The sequence below is a fragment of the Rhinichthys klamathensis genome, unplaced genomic scaffold (assembly GCF_029890125.1).
Source record: "Rhinichthys klamathensis goyatoka isolate OS25496 unplaced genomic scaffold, OSU_Roscu_1.1 h1tg000571l_1, whole genome shotgun sequence".
NCBI lineage: Eukaryota > Metazoa > Chordata > Actinopteri > Cypriniformes > Leuciscidae > Rhinichthys > Rhinichthys klamathensis.
Genome location: NW_026607037.1, coordinates 1,902,434 through 1,920,278, shown reverse-complemented (window position 1 = coordinate 1,920,278; position 17,845 = coordinate 1,902,434). Strand labels below are relative to the sequence as shown.

Here is a 17,845-nt window from a genome sequence, read left to right as displayed (position 1 = left end):
CAGTGTACTCTCATTTGTAAATGCTTAAGTGGCCGCTAAATTAATTCATGTAAATGTTGATTGAATTTGCATCAGGAAATTACAGGCAGATTATGGTAGATTTCTATCATAACATTTACTCATGTAATGCTCTTTCTGTTTAAAATGTATATGTACAGACACACATTGATGCAATACAGAATTAGAGAGCGGATAGACTGTGTTCCAGTTCCCTGATGACATTTGTCATTGTCAGTGATGAGCTTAACTAAAGCTTAGATGATCAAATTACATCAATATCAGGACATACACACTAATGCAAAATTCAAAATTAGGACACACTAATGAAAAAGTAATAACAGTCAGAGAGTCTTTAACTTGGTTTTATGCCAAAAGTTCAAGTATGTGTGTCCAATGAAAGATACAATCCTATTCCGAACATATATGTCCGACGTGCACTGAAATATTGTTACATAATACTGATATGACATTATTATCATTTACAGTTTATAGAGGATTCAGTGTTTGAGGTCATGTAAAGCAAAACAAAGTGGCACTCAAAGAGTAAGATATAAATACACAAACAAAATGGTATAAAAAAATGTTCCCATATGCATAGTAGCCGTAGCCATTGACTTTATTGACGGTCTGACTGATGCAGATGTTTCCGTCTCTGGAATGATTGTCTCAGGCCTTCTTTAACGTCACAGGTGCATTCTCAATTTTTAGACATCATTTTGACAAACTCTAAAGGAGAGAGATTTTAAAAAAAGAAAGAAAAAAGCAAAGCATTAGTTTTAACTATAGAGCTAAGGCTGATATAAAGGGAGATTATCAGTATCCAGTCCGTAATAACTATCAGATTTGCATTTTAGATTCATCTATTTTGTTTCCATATTATTATACTGTATTATATTCTAGAACTTTTAATTATTTTACCAGTTTAATGAGATGAGAAAAATCTCTTTTCCAAGAGATACCTGGCCAAAATATTACCATATAAAATGGTTTGATATATGGAAACATTTGTACATTTTAGTTAATCACTTAATGTGAAGCTAATTCTAAAGTATCAGGGTTCAGCACAAACCCGTTCTTGACCTCACATTTGATCACACTTACAGTCTTGTTAGTTTAATGACTGAAACACGTCGTCAGCTGCTCTGATGTTAATACATTAAAGAAGGTTCTCAACGCTTCAGTAATTACTAAGGTCAGTCCAGGCCTATGGTGTTTAAAGATGCAAAGATCCCTTTGCATGCATTTCCGCACGTGAAAAGGTTCTGCTATAGATCTGTGTGTAATTATATAGCCTGTGTGGCAGTGCTAAACTAAAACAGAGTGTGGAGATAATGCAGTGGTTCTGCACTAAACCAGAACAGTTGGCTAACAAAGTATTTTGACTTCTGTAAAGAGGCTATGGCTACATTTTTCAAGAAGCCTATCTGTAGCCTATACTTTATCAGACTTATTTTTGGAAACTTTACATCATATTCAAAAGCACAATATCGTAGGCCTACGTTCACTACACTACATTTTAAAAAAAAACATGGTTTTGAATTTTGAACTGAAGAAATCGTCACCTAGAGACGTGATAGCAGTGTTTTAGTTAATCTGTTAAATCGGTTTGCAAATCGCACTGAACGATTCATTGGTGAATTCGACCATCTGTTCTCGAGTCACTGATCAAATGGTCTGTTCAGAGCGAGTCTCCAGTTAACACTGAGCCAAGAGCGGGAGATCCTCGGAGCTTATGACTGATGGCGCGCGAAAGGTAATAATGCCCAATTTTAGGATTGATTATTATTGTAGGCTAAATGAAAGGTCTGTCAGTTGTCTGTGAACTAAATTAGCTGTAAAAGGGCAAGCAGTTTAAGCCCATTGTATGACATAGGCTACCTGAATGAAGACATGTCCACAACTTTAAAATAGCGAAAAACGCGTCTTTCCCGCTGTGACGATCGGCAGCTGTAGTGCCCTCGAGAGCCACTGGAGGGCACTCTCTCATTGTGTTATGTTTTCCCCATGGACTCATTATTTTTTTTATGTTCAGCTGTGTTTCATTATTGGTTATTGAGTTCCTGATTTAAACCTGTGTTTCTCCTCTGTCCTTTGCGAAGTCTTGTTACCCTGTAATGCCGAGTTCAGACTGCACGATTTTAGCCCCGATTTTGGCTCGCCGACAGGTTTTGAGAAATCGCCGACAAATGCCCGAAATCACAGGCAAATCGGTGCTCGTTCACGCGAGTGACAATCACGCAGTGTGAATGAGCAAAGACGCGATCTGAGAGAATCGCAGACGAGTCGCCGACGCCCGTGAGATATTTGGCATGCTAAATATCTGGACCTGTCGGTAGGGTGGCCATACGTCCGGATTTTGGCCGGACAGTCCGGATTTTAAGCCCCCTGTCCGGCGTCCGGCCCAGCCTCAAGCCGGACACTCATTTGTCCTCCTTTTTGGAGTTGCGCTGAATTGTTTAAAAAAATTAACCTATAAAAATCCCGCATAATGATAGCGGCTCTCTGATGCCCGTAATGCCGAGTTCAGACTGCACGATTTTCAAAATAATCGGGTCACTGTTGTTTTCACACTGCATGACTATCTGGGGTAACATTCAGTTGCTGCTGTGTTCACACTGCACGATGGATCGGCGACAGGAGGTTTCACACTGCATGACTTTACAAAAGAAAGAATCGCCGATAACTTCTGCCTGGTCCGCAAACTACGTTTCACAAACAAACAAAGCGAGAAGTGATAGGAAATAACGGAAGATCAAGCGTGCGTGAGACCGGAGTTCTTGCGCGACACTGAATTTGTTATTAAAAATGATAGCCTACAAATTGTCTGTGCACTGATTTGTAGCGAAAAAAAAGAAGAAAAAAAGAAAAACAGTTTATGCAGGAAATGGTTGGCAAGAGGAGGGGAGCAAGGACTGTGTTTTGCAAAGCGAGTGTATTGTAAACATTTTGCAAATGTCCTGCTGTTGCTGCTGGTCATGCAAATGTTTGTGTTTTGTTTCTGTTTGATATAATTGTAAATATAGGTCTATCTATTAAAATACTGATATTCTGGTCTATAACTCCTCCTCCTCCTCCCTGTATCTTGCTCTCTAATTGGCTGTCGGTCATCGCCGATGTAGTTTTCAGTCAGAACACATTCACACAGCAGGATTGTGAATCGCCTACAGGTCCAGATATTTAGCATGCCAAATATCTCACGGGCGTCGGCGACTCGTCGGCGATTCTCTCAGATCGCGTCTTTGCTCATTCACACTGCGTGATTGTCACTCGCGTGAACGAGCACCGATTTGCCTGTGATTTCGGGCATTTGTCTGCGATTTCTCAAAACCTGTCGGCGAGCCAAAATCGGGGCTAAAATCGTGCAGTCTGAACTCGGCATAAATTAGTTCAAATCTCTTGGAATCTAGAGCCGCGCATGCGAGACAGAACATAGGCCTACTGTATGTGCTCCAAACCGTGCAGAGAGCGAGAGACCTTGCGTGCCCTCAGCCCCAATAAAATTGGAAAGTAAATAAACATATCCAGTAGGCTACTTTTTAGTTTTAATGCGTAAGTAGTAAAACTAGTATTTTTATTTTTATTTACTGGAGTAGCCTATTATACTTTACTTTATTACTTTCTCCACCACTGATATTAACACTCACAGTTTCTGTTATCAAAAACAAACAGCATTGTCATAATTACAGCAGAAATGCCAGAGGAAATAGCTTTGAATATCGTATTGCCAAGAAGAACAACTGTGCTAATATAGGCTTTTGGTGAAAAAGTCTACATTATGTTGAAATATGAATCTATTTTACCCTCAAAATCAACGGTCCCGTCTCCATTATTGTCTGCTTCTCGGACCACCGCTTCTATTTCCCTCTTGTTTGTGTTTTCACCTAGCAGCTTTAGCATTGCATGCTTCAGCTCTTCGATGGTGATAGAGCCGTCACCGTCCATATCAAACTACACAAAAATATAAAAAGATTACACTCCTTTATGCTTTTTGTTGGAAATATGTTTGGGAAATGAAAAGGAAAAGGGTACATCCTTTACCTCTCTAAACGCATCTTTCAACTCTTTCAGTCCGATCATTCCAGACGTTTCTGCCAGTAGCTTTGGGGCCATGAGGTCAACAAAATCCTGAAAATCTACACTTCCTCCAACTGAAAAAAAGAGGCAGATAGAGAATAAAGATTAGCAGAGATCATGAGATCAACACATGATAAATAAATAGATGGAACATACAGTGTCAAAACAGTATCAGTACAAAACACATTGACCGGACAAGCATCAAATCACAAAACAGCTGCTAGCACATATATGTGAAACGGAGATGGGAAAGGGGACAGATGTCTCACGGTTCATGTTGATGTTCTGGCTAAGTTCAATCAGTTCCATCTCAGTGGGCATGTAACCCATCGTCCTCATCAGGTTGCCCAGATCTTTACAGCTGATCAGACCATCCTTATCCTTATCAAACTCTGCGAACGCCTCGCGCAGCTCTGCAATACACACAAGACCATTTAATTAACAGAGTTCTGGGTACACGACAAACTGTTTCAATAATCTGGGATTTATTATTATTATTTCATTTAAACCTAATAGAAATATAGCTACAAAAAGTTTGAGGATTTTGAAAAAGTGTAAGCTAAGAACAGTTACTAATCAAAATAATTGATCATTTGACTATGTAGATTCTTGAAGCTTAAAGTGCTTTAAAGCGAGAGGACAAACCCAATACTAAGACTTCTGAAATTCATGTAGATTTTTCAGTTCAACTTTTCACTTAAAGGATTAGTTCACTTTAAAAAAAACTTTTGCTGATAATTTACTCACCCCCATGTCATCCAAGATGTCCATGTCTTTCTTTCTTCAGTCGAAAAGAAATTAAGGTTTTTGATGAAAACATTCCAGGATTTTTCTCCATATAATGCACTTTGCTGGGCACCAAACGGTTCAAGGTCCAAAAGACAGTTTCAGTGCAAACTGCAAACTGTTCAAATGGCTTTAAACGACACCAGACGATGAATAAGGGTCTTATCAAGCGAAACGATCGCTCATTTAAAAAAGAAATAACAAAGTTTAAGTTTTATAAGCTCAAATGCTCGCCTTGCTCTGTTCTGTGTGACTCTCCTGTTCGAACTCGTTCATCAAAATGAACGAATCTTTTTCAGAGTCAATTCGTTCATTTCTTTCGTTAAATGAACCAAATGACTCTAAAAATGATTTGTTCATTTTGATGAACGAATTCGAACAGGAGAGTCACGAACGTGCATCACATAACAGAGCAAGGCGAGCATTTGACATTATTAAACTTAAACTTTGTTATTTATTTTTGAAATGACCGATCGTTTCGCTTGATAAGACCATTACGTTTGCAGTTTGCACTGAAACTGTCTTTTGGACCTTGAACCGTTTGGTGCCCAGCAAAGTGCATTATATGGAGAAAAATCCTGGAATGTTTTCATCAAACACCTTAATTTCTTTTCGACTGAAGAAAGAAAGACATGGACATCTTGGATGACATGGGGGTGAGTAAATTATCAGCAAAAGTTTTTTTTTAAAGTGAACTAATCCTTTAATTGACGAAAATACAGTTTGTATCAACAAATATTATATTTATTTAGAAAAGATTATAAAATAGAAGCAGTTTCAGTAGTACTCTCAGACTCATTGACTTCACTGAATTGCATTGGCATCTGGCACTTCACAGCATGGTTTGCATCTTATGCTGTAAGATTAGTGTGGTTATATAAATGAACCAGAAATGTGGAGGTAAACATTAGAAAATAAAACCGTTTAATAAAATAAATAACACTGGTCTACAGCCAAAATGCATCTGAAATAATATAGTCAAACTTTACTGTGGGTCACTGAAAATGAAAATGATGCTTAAAATTGTTGATTGGCTCTAGTTTTCAAGATATGCTATTGAGTCGGTATGCGACCCTTGACTTGGGAATGGCGGAAGATAAGTGAGTAAAGGGAAGATATCTCAATTTAAACCATGAAACCGCAACTTTCAGATGCCATCTTTCTTTTTTAGCTTAACTATGATATTAATATGATATATAACGCTTTTGCTTATTTTTAAAGTAGGCTATTACATAAACAGGACAGGTGACAGGTAATATCTACACAATATTTAACATAGATTATTTAACAATACTTAAATATCTTGGAAACAGTAGCCAATCAGTTAATTGACATATTTGAATTCAGCACATCAAAAATACATAAATAGCACATTTTATCTTTGAAGCAGAGGACTTCTAAAAAATTGCAGACCAGTGTAATCAATTCATTTTCAAGAAATAATCAGGGACTCTCTGTTAATGGTAAAAATGAAGTCTTTTTTCAAATTTCGGTTTTAAATACATTTAATTTGTTTAAATAAATTGTACATTTTTTGTAAAGTTTTATTTTAGAATAAAAGTAGTAAAAACAATTGCACTTACCTTCTATCTCCTCATCTGCGAGTGGACGCTCCTGTAAAACAGCTACAGTTAGGCTTCCTTGTATGTGCATCAACTTTACATATTTACCCACATTTTTGGATTCAGCACAACTTTTATGCAAGGTTTATGCAAGCAACAATCTGTTGATGACTTAGGACAGATTTTGAACTCATTCTCTCTCCTGCAAGCACCCATTAATATCTTATATCCAAAAGCATTAGAGAGATCATTCTTGTGCCAGACCAGTTCAGATATTTATAACTCTTGATGGATATTAACAGATTGGTTCTGAATGAGCTCAGCATAGTGCAATAGTGAGGAACTTTAGATAAAAAATAAAAAAATAAAAACATTTATGTCTACCTATATACTCTGGATCACTACAGTACCAGATTACAGGATATATATATATAAGAGCCAAAGAGACTTACAGTGTTTTTAGATCCTCTTAGGAAAATGCAAGCCGGCCCCAGACTCATATCTGACAGCCTCTTCTGTGTGTCTTCTGAGTGTCTTTAAAAATGTTCAGATATTGAACATACTGTAATTTGTATTGTGATAAAATAAACATTACTTTAACCCTGAAACTATTGAATATAACACCAAATTCATGCACACCAATCACAAGTTTGCAGCAAGAATGGTCTTAATATGTCACCGCTGGTATTTAAAATATTTTTCATGTTTTTTTTAATTTATTTATTATGAATTTGAATGATAATTTGACATATTCTTTGGAGGCATTTCTTGAATGAAACAAAGAACATCTTGGTTACACTTTATTTTAAGGTGTCTTTGCTACACTATAATTACTAAATAATATTAATTAACTACACGTACTACTTACTAAAGGGTTAGGATTAGAGTTTGATTTGGTTTATGGTTAGTTGCATGTAATTATGCATAAATTATATTTATTACTATAGTATCTACGTGTAACATAATGTAACAATGACACTACATTGCAGTTCAGAAATTTCTAAGAAACATTCCCTCACCTGTTACGCTGCTCTGTCCAGGAAGGAGTGAAGAAGGTCAGTCCTCTTTAGTTTTGTTCTACTTTGTGTTGCTTCTGCCAGCCAACTCTCTTGTCCTCCTGTTCTTTAAATTCAGTGCAAGAAAAAAACCTTTCTCACTGTCAGTCAGCAGCTCCTGAATGATTAAACGATACAGAGGGAGGTAGCAAGTCAAAGAATAAATGCATGAGTGAGCAAGTGACAGTGGGAGTGAGAGAGAGAGAGAGAGAGAGAGAGAGAGAGGATAGAGTCAGAGAGATCAAATCTAGCTTCTTAAGCAGAACCTGGCAAAAGTGACTGCAAATAACTAACATGAATTTGATTATTTTGTTTATAGTTTTTTCCTCTGATTTTTTCTTTAATCTGGATGTTACATGCATGTCCAATATTTAAAAAAATAATCTGCATTCAAATAAAATCATTCCAATTCCATCCCCCCCCCCCCCCCCCTGGGGGGGCCAAAAGCACAAAACAAGGTTACCTTTAATGCTCTTCAGTGCTTATACTTCAGATGCCATCATAAATCTGCATCATAAATCTATCATAAATCTGCATGTGTGCATGAGTTTTATATAAGGACTGAGTTAACTGACGTACAACACGGTCATCATGTTCGGTTGTGTCAGTATATTTCAATGCATGCATGCATATAGTATGATTTGTTGTTACGTAAAGTGCTAATGCTAAGCAATTTCTTACATCCTGAAATGTGTTTGCGTAAGAGTAGCCCAGTAATCCCAGAGCTCTCTGCGCTCCCCACCATCACTATAGTGTGTGGATGCTAAGATTACTGCTTAACATACCATTCGCCAGAAAGAGAGAGATAGTGGGGGGTAAGAAAAGAGGATTAGAATAGTGGAATAGAAGAAATCAAATGCTCATATGACAGAATGAGAAATATCAACAAGGAGCAGATGGAAAGATATCTTGAGAGGATGGATAAAAGTAGAAGAATGACATCATTATAGCTGCCTCTGAAACAGCTTGAAGACAAGAGATGCGAAATGCAAATAGATGAACAGAAATATCTGAGGATAAAACGCACGGTAACTATGAAGACTTATGGCAAAATTGTGATCACAATTAAAATAAAATATTTTCTGTTGAATCAAACTCACTAAACAGGGCAAAACAATAATAATTTATGTATAAGAGTGAGAGAGGACACTAGAAACACCTCTCTCGAAATCAACACTTTTGGGGCAAGGGAATGTTGAAAAAACAATAAGGCCAATAAAAAACAGAGATAGAGAGTGAGAGTAGAGAGAATGTGTGTGTGTGTGTGTGTGTGGCATCTGAAAACGTCCTTAATTGGGACAAATAATTTAAAAAAAAATCTAAAAGTTTTTTTAGGGGTGGGGTTGTGTATAATCATTATAAATAGATTTATAAATATTTTTATATAAAATTATGAATATAGAAAGATTACAGTAAATTATAAAAATATTAAATGTTTTATATAATCATAATGACACCATTCAAAAGTTTAGGGTCAGTAAGATCTCTTCTGCTGGCTTAGGCTACATTTATTTGATCAGAAATACAGTAAAAACAGTAATATTGTGAAATAATATTACAATTTAAAATACCTGTTTTCTTTAATGTAAATTTTGAATGTAATTGATTAATGTGATCAAAGCTGAATTTTCATCATCATTACTCCAGTCTTCAGTGTCACATGATCCTTCAGAAATCATTCTAATATGATGATTTGCTGCTCAAGAAACATTTCTTATTATTATCAATGTTGAAAACATAAACATTGAAGAAAAAAGTGTTGTGCTGCTTAAAATTTTTGTAGAAACTGTGATACATTTTTCTCAGGATTCTTTGATTAATAAAAAAAGTTCAAAAGAACAGCATTTATCTGAAACAAAAACGTTTGTAACATTATAAATGTCTTTACTGTCACTTAGTCACTTTAGTCACACTTTTGTTTTTTTAAATCCTTGTCCTTGTGGTGAAATGTTTTCGGTCCCCATGAGGAAACCACTTTATAAATCATACAAAACGAGTTTTTTTGAAAAATGTAAAATGCAGAAAGTTTTGTGTGATGGCGGGTAGGTTTAGGGGTAGGGTTAGTGTAAGGGGAGAGAATTTGGTACAGTATAAAAACAATTACATCTATGGAGAGTCCCCATAAAACATGGAAACCAGTGTGTGTGTGTGTGTGTGTGTGAAGTATAATGGCTGTTTAATCTTGTTTTGTGTGTGTCCAGTGTCCGGTGTTAAAGCACATTGTCAGATTAACTGTTGGGATTGTAACATCTGTTGAAATATATCAACCACTTTTTAATACAAGAAAAAGGTTTATCTAACACAGAAAAAAAAATGTCGTTCCACATTCAGAATTATGGCTAAACAGATCATCTAACACACATTACATCACACCACACGCAAATTATTTCTAAACACATTATCCTGTCTGTCTAGTCATCTCGCCCCGTCTCGCATGCATCTTTGATTGCAATTGTACACAGGCCCCTATACACCTTCGTGATATTCTATCCTCTTTATTTTATGTTTCTCTACTCTCACAGGGTTCAATGCAGGAAGATAAAATTGCTGACAGAGGAGACCTCCAACCTCAGGTGTGTGTTTGGGTGCTGAGTGAATGTAACTGTCCTGCTGTGAGTGTGATACTTCCTCCCCCTCCAATGTCATCAGCGACTAGAGAGTTTAAATTTAACAAAATGTTTTATTTGAACTCAGATGAATACATACTTGATTTGCAGGACAGTCATCAAGTGCATTGTTGGCAACACGATCAAAATTCACGACGCATGCAATTAGTCTGGTCATATACAGATTGCTGTCTTCAGTGTGCTTCACAGGTCTGAAAATAAATTGGCATCTGATGAAATAAAATCAGATTTATAGCATAGCTGTGATTCGCGTGTACAGTATTTACGGAGAACCATGTATCACAGTATACATCAGAGAGGTCAGGATAAGAAATCAGGCACAAAAACGATAGAACAGGAGCGCGGGATTATAAAGACAGGCACAAGTTAAATGTAGATATGAAGTTTGAAAATTGTTCGCATGTCATCACAGTATCTGTGTGCTCAGGGCTCAAGAGTTCTGCAGTTCTGACTGAACTACTTTGACTAAAACATTTCAAAAGGTTTCGGTTGAACAGAGACACGTTAAATATGTGGTAGTGAATCATAAATATCCTCAGTGTGAACTTTCAACTAAACCAAAAGATGTTTTGCGAACGTTAAAACAACATTTTCTGCATTTTGCTACGACATGAAGTGGGTTGGACCAGTGCATCCTGGGAATTACTGCTCCGGGGCAAAGATGTAGTCTAGAGCCTGTCTCTCCGCTGCAGCCACATTAGGATGCCACAGGTCCACACTGAAGATAACCCTGGGACCATCTTCAGCCCCCCCTAGAGGACAAACAGAAAAATGTTGCTTACATATGAGATCTTTAGTAGCCTATCTTCTGTAGTTTTTTTTACAGTTTAAAGTCCACATGAAATCAAAATTGATATTCTTTTTTTTTTTTTTGTGTGTGTGGAATATTGCAGGATTTATTGTAAATTATTATTTTTCTTTTTTAATTCATGTGCCCTTGTGTCTTTGTCTCAAATGTCTACTTTAGAAGAGACCAGAGGCCTGTTTCAATAAGGAGGTTCAACCAACTCTGAGTTAAAACTTGAACTCTGAGTTGATTAACTCTGAGTTTTCGGTTTCAGAACAGCTGAATTGAGTTAGTTCAATCAACTCCGAGTAGGTTGACTCTGAGTTAAGCAAGTGCGCCACGACTATGAAAAGCCATGATAATGGATCTCCGAAATTACGATTCACCATGGCAACAGCACCCGACAAAAAGACGTCCACATACTTCTGAGTCGATAGAAGTATAATTCTTAATCACTGTTATATTATCAGGTGAAAACTGACAGAAACGTCAGTTATTGAACTAATACTCATTTTCATGGTATCCCACAGGCAAAAAAAAAAGAAAGAAAGAAAAAAGAACGCGGCAGCAACTAAAAATGACCAATAAAACCATAATTCAATCAGTTAAATCTTACATGACTTTACAAACATTTGACATATTAAATAAATATAATTCATTATCTGTTTCCATGCCGCAGCGGTTTCCATGTAGTACAATGCTCTTTTCACATAATTAAATGTTCTCTAATCCAACCTGTTAAATTTTTTAATTAGGCTAATGAAATTAACATTTGACTTCTACTGGGCCAACAGCAAGAATCGAGAGGCTGGACCTGTACCAGCACTGATAGATGAAAAGGAGATACACAATATGTGAAGAATATTAAAATCCAACAAGAAAAAGAATTACTGTTGCTTGATTTAAAACGTATCTTAAATGAAGATGCATTTACTACATAAGAAAAACTCTGGGTTTACATAAGAAAACCTGCTCCTGACCAGGTTAGGTTCACAGAGTAAGTTGCCAGAGTAACTGACTCTGAGTATAAGTTACCTCTCTTTCAGAAACGGGCTTGACTTACTCTGCTTTCTCGGGTTTGACATACCTCCCATTCTTTTTCACTTAACCTCCTTTCTGAAACAGGCCCCTGTACTGTCACTGTCTCAACCAGTGTTGGGAAAGTTATAAGGAATGCTTTACAATATTGTGTTGTAAAAAAATTAACTATTTTTGTTACTTTTTATGGAAAGTAATGGGTTATGTTATACTTTAGCATTACTTCGTCTCACCTGAGCTTGGCTTGCTTGTTTGTTTTTAATAACAAAATAAATAAATAAACAAAAGTTCTATTTTTGGCAAATATAAAGGCCTTTTCTCAACAAAAGAAAGGGGAAATGAATAAGCCTCTAAGGCTGAAGGAAATGCAAATGCACGCCTGTACAGTAGAGGGTGCAGCTCAAACAATCCTTTCAGCTGTGCTGCCATGAGAAGAACGTTCGACACTCTTAGGGCCTTTCCAAATACCCACACTTGCGGTCTTTGCACTTGACCACTTGTCTACTTACATGATGTTTTTCCTGTATTTGGCCCAAGTGTTCAAGTAGGCGTGAAGACTGCAGGTGTGTAGAACTATTTGTTTTACTACCGAATTACATGTAATATCTAAATCAATTTAACCAACAGTGGAATGTTTTTTCGGGGCACGTGAGTTTTTCGGGGCACGTGAATTCCTGAACCTAATGCATGATGGGATATGCGCTTAGCCTCGAATACTGCTCCGATGAGGTATTCAAGATAGTGCGTTTCAATACATAGTAAAACGAAGTAACTTGCGAAACTTATTTGAAAAAGTAACTTAGATATTTTATAATTGTAAATTTAAAAATAATGCAATACTTTACTAGTTACTTGAAAAGTAATCTGATTACATAACTCATGTTACTTGTAATGCAATACCCCCTACAATGTCTCAAAATCCAAACGAAATTCAGAGATCTTGATATGAATGCAGACATTTCTCATGTAACTAAATTATGTAAGCCAACTATCCATTAATTAATTTTGTTTTACTTACTACACTACTGTTCAAAAGTTTGGGTCAGTTAATATATATATATATTTTAATTATATATTTTTATTTAGCATGGATGCATTACATTGATCAAAAGTGACAGTAAAAATATTTATAATGTTATAAATGCAGCACAACTGTTTTCAACACTGATAATAATAATAATAATGTTTCTTGAGCAGCAAATCATCATATTAGAATGATTTCTGAAGGATCATGTGACACTGAAGACTGGTGTAATGATGCTGAACATTCACCATCACAGGAATAAAGGACATTTTAAAATATTTTCAAATAAAAACAGTTATTTTAAATTGTTATATTTCACAATATTACTGTGTTTACTGTATTCTTACTATAAAATAAATGCAGCCTTGTCGAGCATAAAAACTTACAAACCCAAACTTTTGAATGGTAGTGTATGTCAATAACAATTTGTGTTGGTTTTATTTCTTGATTTTAATCAAATCTTTTTTAAGAGAAACATCTGAGACCCAGTTGACACAAATGAAAAAGCATCATGCTCATTGAAAATTATCCATGTGCCCTCTCAGATTTTTGCTTGTGTAACACTCAACTAATCCCATTTTACACAAATGCAACATACTTAAAAAGTTTTTTTTTTTCTTCTTTGGTCATGTCTTACTTCATCTAGGGCATAAAGTGGGCCAGGACTACCACTGGAGCCCCCTCAGAAACATAAATGCATAGCATAACTTGCATAACTCTTGCATAACTGAGAACTTTTTTGAGAACATTTAGTTTTCTGATCTATGAATGAGCTCAAAGTAAGATTTTCCTCTATTCTTCATCTTCAGAAAGTCTTTTATCTTTCACGAGTTCACATCTACATAGAACTATTATGGTAAAGGTTATGCGTACTTGGCGTGCTGTCCGGGTGGAGGGCTCCGAGCTCCGAGCTCGGAATTTCAGCCCGAACCCAGAGTACTCCCCCCGTTGGTAAGAGTGGATGGAACTAGAGATGGAACTAAAAGTGAGGAGATGGGGTGGAGGTGGGATGCTGATAAACTGACAAGGAACAAAGGTGGGTTCTGCTGTTATTTATCTTGTCCTGAGTTGATTACTGATTGATCTCCACTTGTGCTGATTGGGTTATTTATCTGCACCTGCTCCTCCCGAACCTTGTTAAATAAAACATAATTTATTGTTGTAGTTTGGCGAGCTGATTATATATCTGTTGCAGCTCCTCTCCTTTAGCTTTATGTCATTCAGCATATTATGGTTAATGAGGTTTGTAAAATGTAGTTTTCTGACCATTATGTGAGATGGTATGCAGGAAGGAGTCATCCACAAGCAGGCAGTGTCCCTCTGACCAACACTGAGGCTCCCCACCCACCACCAGCTCACACTGAGCAGGCGTCTGAAGACCTGACACAGAGACAGAGCAATTGCAACGGAGAGGAATTTCATGAAAAAAACATTGACATTATGTTGGTGTATTATTACGCACGCACGTACACACACACACACACACACACACACACACACACACACACACACACACACACACACACACACACACACACACATATATCATTAGCCCATTGTTAACGGGCAGTCCACAGAAGAGGATCAAGCCAAAACGTTTTTCTCTGTGATTTAGTGTTGTGACTTACCCAGATGGCAGCGCAGACGTGTGTTTGTAGGGCCATAGGCCCCTCCCAGTGTGGCCCCTGGACCCAGGAGCCAGAAGCCAGCGGACCCCAGAGAGTTACTGCTGATGAAGGTTCTGAGCGAGAGGAGGGTTCGGTATGTACACGGACACGCACGGCAGTTACTGACAACACACACCCCAGCAGTGTAAAGTGGGAACACTGTCTGGCCCTGAGAGATGAATACATGAGCTCATCATATATGCATATGCACACGACACATTTTCCTTCTTTATATACCTGCTGGGAATCTTTTGCAACAGACACAGCATTTTTTGTAGCCTGATTATTATGAGAGAATGATGAATTGAATGCAAACAGATCCCTAACAGCAGTGCAGTACAGATATTGATTGGAAGATATTAAGAGAGGCTGACAAGGACAGCCAGAGAATGAAATACTCTTGGTGAATGAGCATGCCGGATGAAATAGCGTGAGGCAGAACACAAGTGAATTGTTTACCTAAAAATAAAAATGTCAATTTGCTCCCTCATGTTCTTTTAAACCCAATTGCTGTTATTTTTCTTCTTCTGTGAAACACTAAGTGAGATACTTTGAAGAAACTTCACAGCAGCTAAGAAGGATATTTTCAGGGAATTACCATCCAAATTTTGATGTGTCGATCACACAAATCTAATATTGCTATATCATCTATCTATCTATCTATCTATCTATCTATCTATCTATCTATCTATCTATCTATCTATCTATCTATCTATCTGGAATTTAAAAAGGTATTCTCAATTCAGTTGTGAAAGCCGCACAATTCTGATGGACTCTGATTGTATAGTTTGTGCGGATGTTTAAAAATCAGATGAACAGATTTCACTGCGACTTTTACATTTGTTGCTATGACACATTATAATTCCTGAAACAGCTGCTTGAGACTAATACGTTTAGTCACCTTTGGTCCTGGGTAGCTCCACCCTAGCTTTGTATCAATCCCCCTCTGGTACACTGCCTGAAACTCAGCAAGGATTTTGGGATAACTGGCCTCCAGAACCTCAATGTCATGACGATGAGCATCCCTGGGAAAGAAAGGTATGCTGGGAACATCTGGGAGGTAGAAAAGATGAGGCTTCTGAATAGATGGGCGATCATTGTTCCTGGCCTAGACAGCAGCGAGGAAGAAGTTGAGGGACAAACAGTGACATAAATGTTAAGCTACAACACAAATATTCAAGAAATTGTAGATAAACCTCAAGTTATCCTACTTTTCCCATCTCTGACCTGATTGCGCAGACCCTTGTGAATTCGCCCCATGCCGGCCCAACTGTAGCGCTTAGCATATTCCTGTAGTGCTCTATACAACTTCCTGCTTCCTGCTGAAGCGTCGGTAGGGAACGGGGCATGGCTCAACACCGGTGTCAGGTAGCTCTCTGTTCCCTCCTCATCCTCCACCGCCTCCATAGTGATGGCCGCAGATGCTTTAGGGGCAGAGTGTATGGGGCTGACCGGGGAACGGCTGGATGACCGAGAGAATGAGGACCGGCCAGAGCTGCTTTTCAGCATTCCAGAGTGGGATGGTGGGTCAGAACCTACGCGGTAGCAGTACCAGAGGAAGAGGAGCAGGACGGTCCAAAGGAGTCCGCTGAGGGGAGGACCACCTAGCAACGCACATGGGGGAAGCGGGACCAAGTCCAGAGACCAGGACATAATGCTGAGAGAGTGAGCTTCACCAAGAAAGAAAGAAAGAAAGAAAGAGAAAAACTAATACTTTTATTCTACAAGGATACAGTTATTCAATATGATTTTCATGAACTTGTGCTTGATACATGAGACTTTCTTCGGTCTGTAAAATCAATACTCTTTGACTTATTTCCCTTCCTCTGTGTTTAAGAGTAATGTTTATGAATAATTATTCAGCTGACCACAGGTAATGAATATGGTAACACTTTACAATAAGGTTTCATTAGTTAACAATACTTAACGTTACTTCTACAGCATTTATTAATCTTAGTTAATGGTAATTCCAAGATTTACTAATACATTATTAAAAGCAAATGTTGTATTTGTTAACATTAGTTAATGCACTGTGAACTGACATGAACAAACAATGAACAGCTGGATTTTTATTAACAAAGATTAATAAATACTGTAACAAATGTATTGCTCATTGTTACAGTTCATGTTAGTTAATGCATTAACTAATGTGAACAAATAAGACCTTATTGTAAAGTGTTAATATGAATCCATTCGAAAATATAGAGTGCTTCTCTCTCGGTCTATTGCATAATGATTCCTGCTGCAGTCAGTTTGTGTGGTCGCTTTCATTCTCAGAACTCACGTTGCTGAAACATTTCACACGGATATCCGGAGAGAGCGTGACGACGGAAAGAACCGATTTTTACCGAACGTTAGGCTACAAGTTACCATTCGGGCACTTTAAATGAGCTGTGCTGTATGTGTGTTCGCTTACCACTTCTCCACGTCTTACTCAGTCTCTCTTTCCCCCTTCGTTCTCACCACGTCCCTTCCTCTGTTTATCTGCAGCCCTGAAAACACAGTAAATTCCGCATTCAATGCTTCCGTAAGGATGGAAGAACGACTCCTCCTTCTTTACGGAACAGGCCGAAGATGTTTTTTTTTTATTACCTTTGTCCATGTACTGACGCATCGGAATCAGCCTGTCACTCGTTGCTGGGTTGTTAAGCTGTATTTTAAAATTCTACCAAGCCTCTTGCTGTTAGCCGAGAGCCACCGGGGCAAGTTTCAGCACCGAGACGCTGGACAGCTCCTATGCAGAGCGCCGTCTACGTCTTGCGCTACTGCAGTACAACCACAGTGTGGCGCTAATGAGATGGACACAAAAACACCCTCAAACCAACCAAACACCACACTAGGGAGTCCGATTAATAGTGGCGAATCAGTTAGCCTGTTTCGAACAGTTGTGTTCAGTGAACACTAAACAGGATCCAAAAACGGTTCAGTGATTATTATATCATCACGTGGTCACTGGCACTAAACCAGTGGTTCCTAACCCTGGTCCTGCACCCCCAACACAGCACATTTTTGACGTCTCACTTATCTGAAACCCAAGACCCTGGAGTCTTTACTAATGAGCTGAATCAGGTGTGCTTGATTCGGGAGACAAAAAATGTGCAGTGGGGGTCCAGGACCAGGACAAATAGGCCTACTTTATTGTTGCTTTATAAGATTAAGAGCTTTAGTTTCCATATAGTCTAGATCAACTTTGAAAGAAGAAAAGAGAGGTTTAGAGCCAGTAAA

The 17,845-nt window shown here is 37.8% G+C and overlaps 2 protein-coding genes across 3 annotated transcripts; both read right to left on the bottom strand.

The window, feature by feature from the left end:
- Positions 1-335: 335 nt before the first annotated feature.
- cabp5b (calcium binding protein 5b) lies at positions 336-6,945 on the bottom strand. The gene is made up of 6 exons (XM_056239835.1): positions 6,875-6,945; positions 6,444-6,474; positions 4,344-4,487; positions 4,039-4,148; positions 3,801-3,948; positions 336-726 (listed from the first exon to the last, which is right to left on the bottom strand). Exons 1-6 carry the CDS (start codon positions 6,920-6,922, stop codon positions 698-700), a joined length of 510 nt encoding a protein of 169 aa, XP_056095810.1. The 5' UTR covers positions 6,923-6,945; the 3' UTR covers positions 336-697.
- A 3,192-nt stretch (positions 6,946-10,137) lies between these two features.
- asphd1 (aspartate beta-hydroxylase domain containing 1) lies at positions 10,138-17,521 on the bottom strand. 2 transcript variants are annotated; one of them, XM_056239892.1, is made up of 7 exons: positions 17,213-17,521; positions 17,037-17,112; positions 15,848-16,290; positions 15,522-15,728; positions 14,582-14,789; positions 14,220-14,333; positions 10,138-10,856 (listed from the first exon to the last, which is right to left on the bottom strand). In XM_056239892.1, the coding sequence occupies exons 3-7, from the start codon at positions 16,271-16,273 to the stop codon at positions 10,747-10,749; spliced, it is 1,065 nt and encodes a 354-aa protein (XP_056095867.1). In that variant the 5' UTR covers positions 16,274-16,290; positions 17,037-17,112; positions 17,213-17,521; the 3' UTR covers positions 10,138-10,746. The 2 variants fall into 2 exon arrangements, with proteins under 2 accessions (XP_056095867.1, XP_056095868.1); XM_056239893.1 differs by having other exon boundaries at positions 15,848-16,224.
- Between the last annotated feature and the right edge of the window lie 324 nt (positions 17,522-17,845).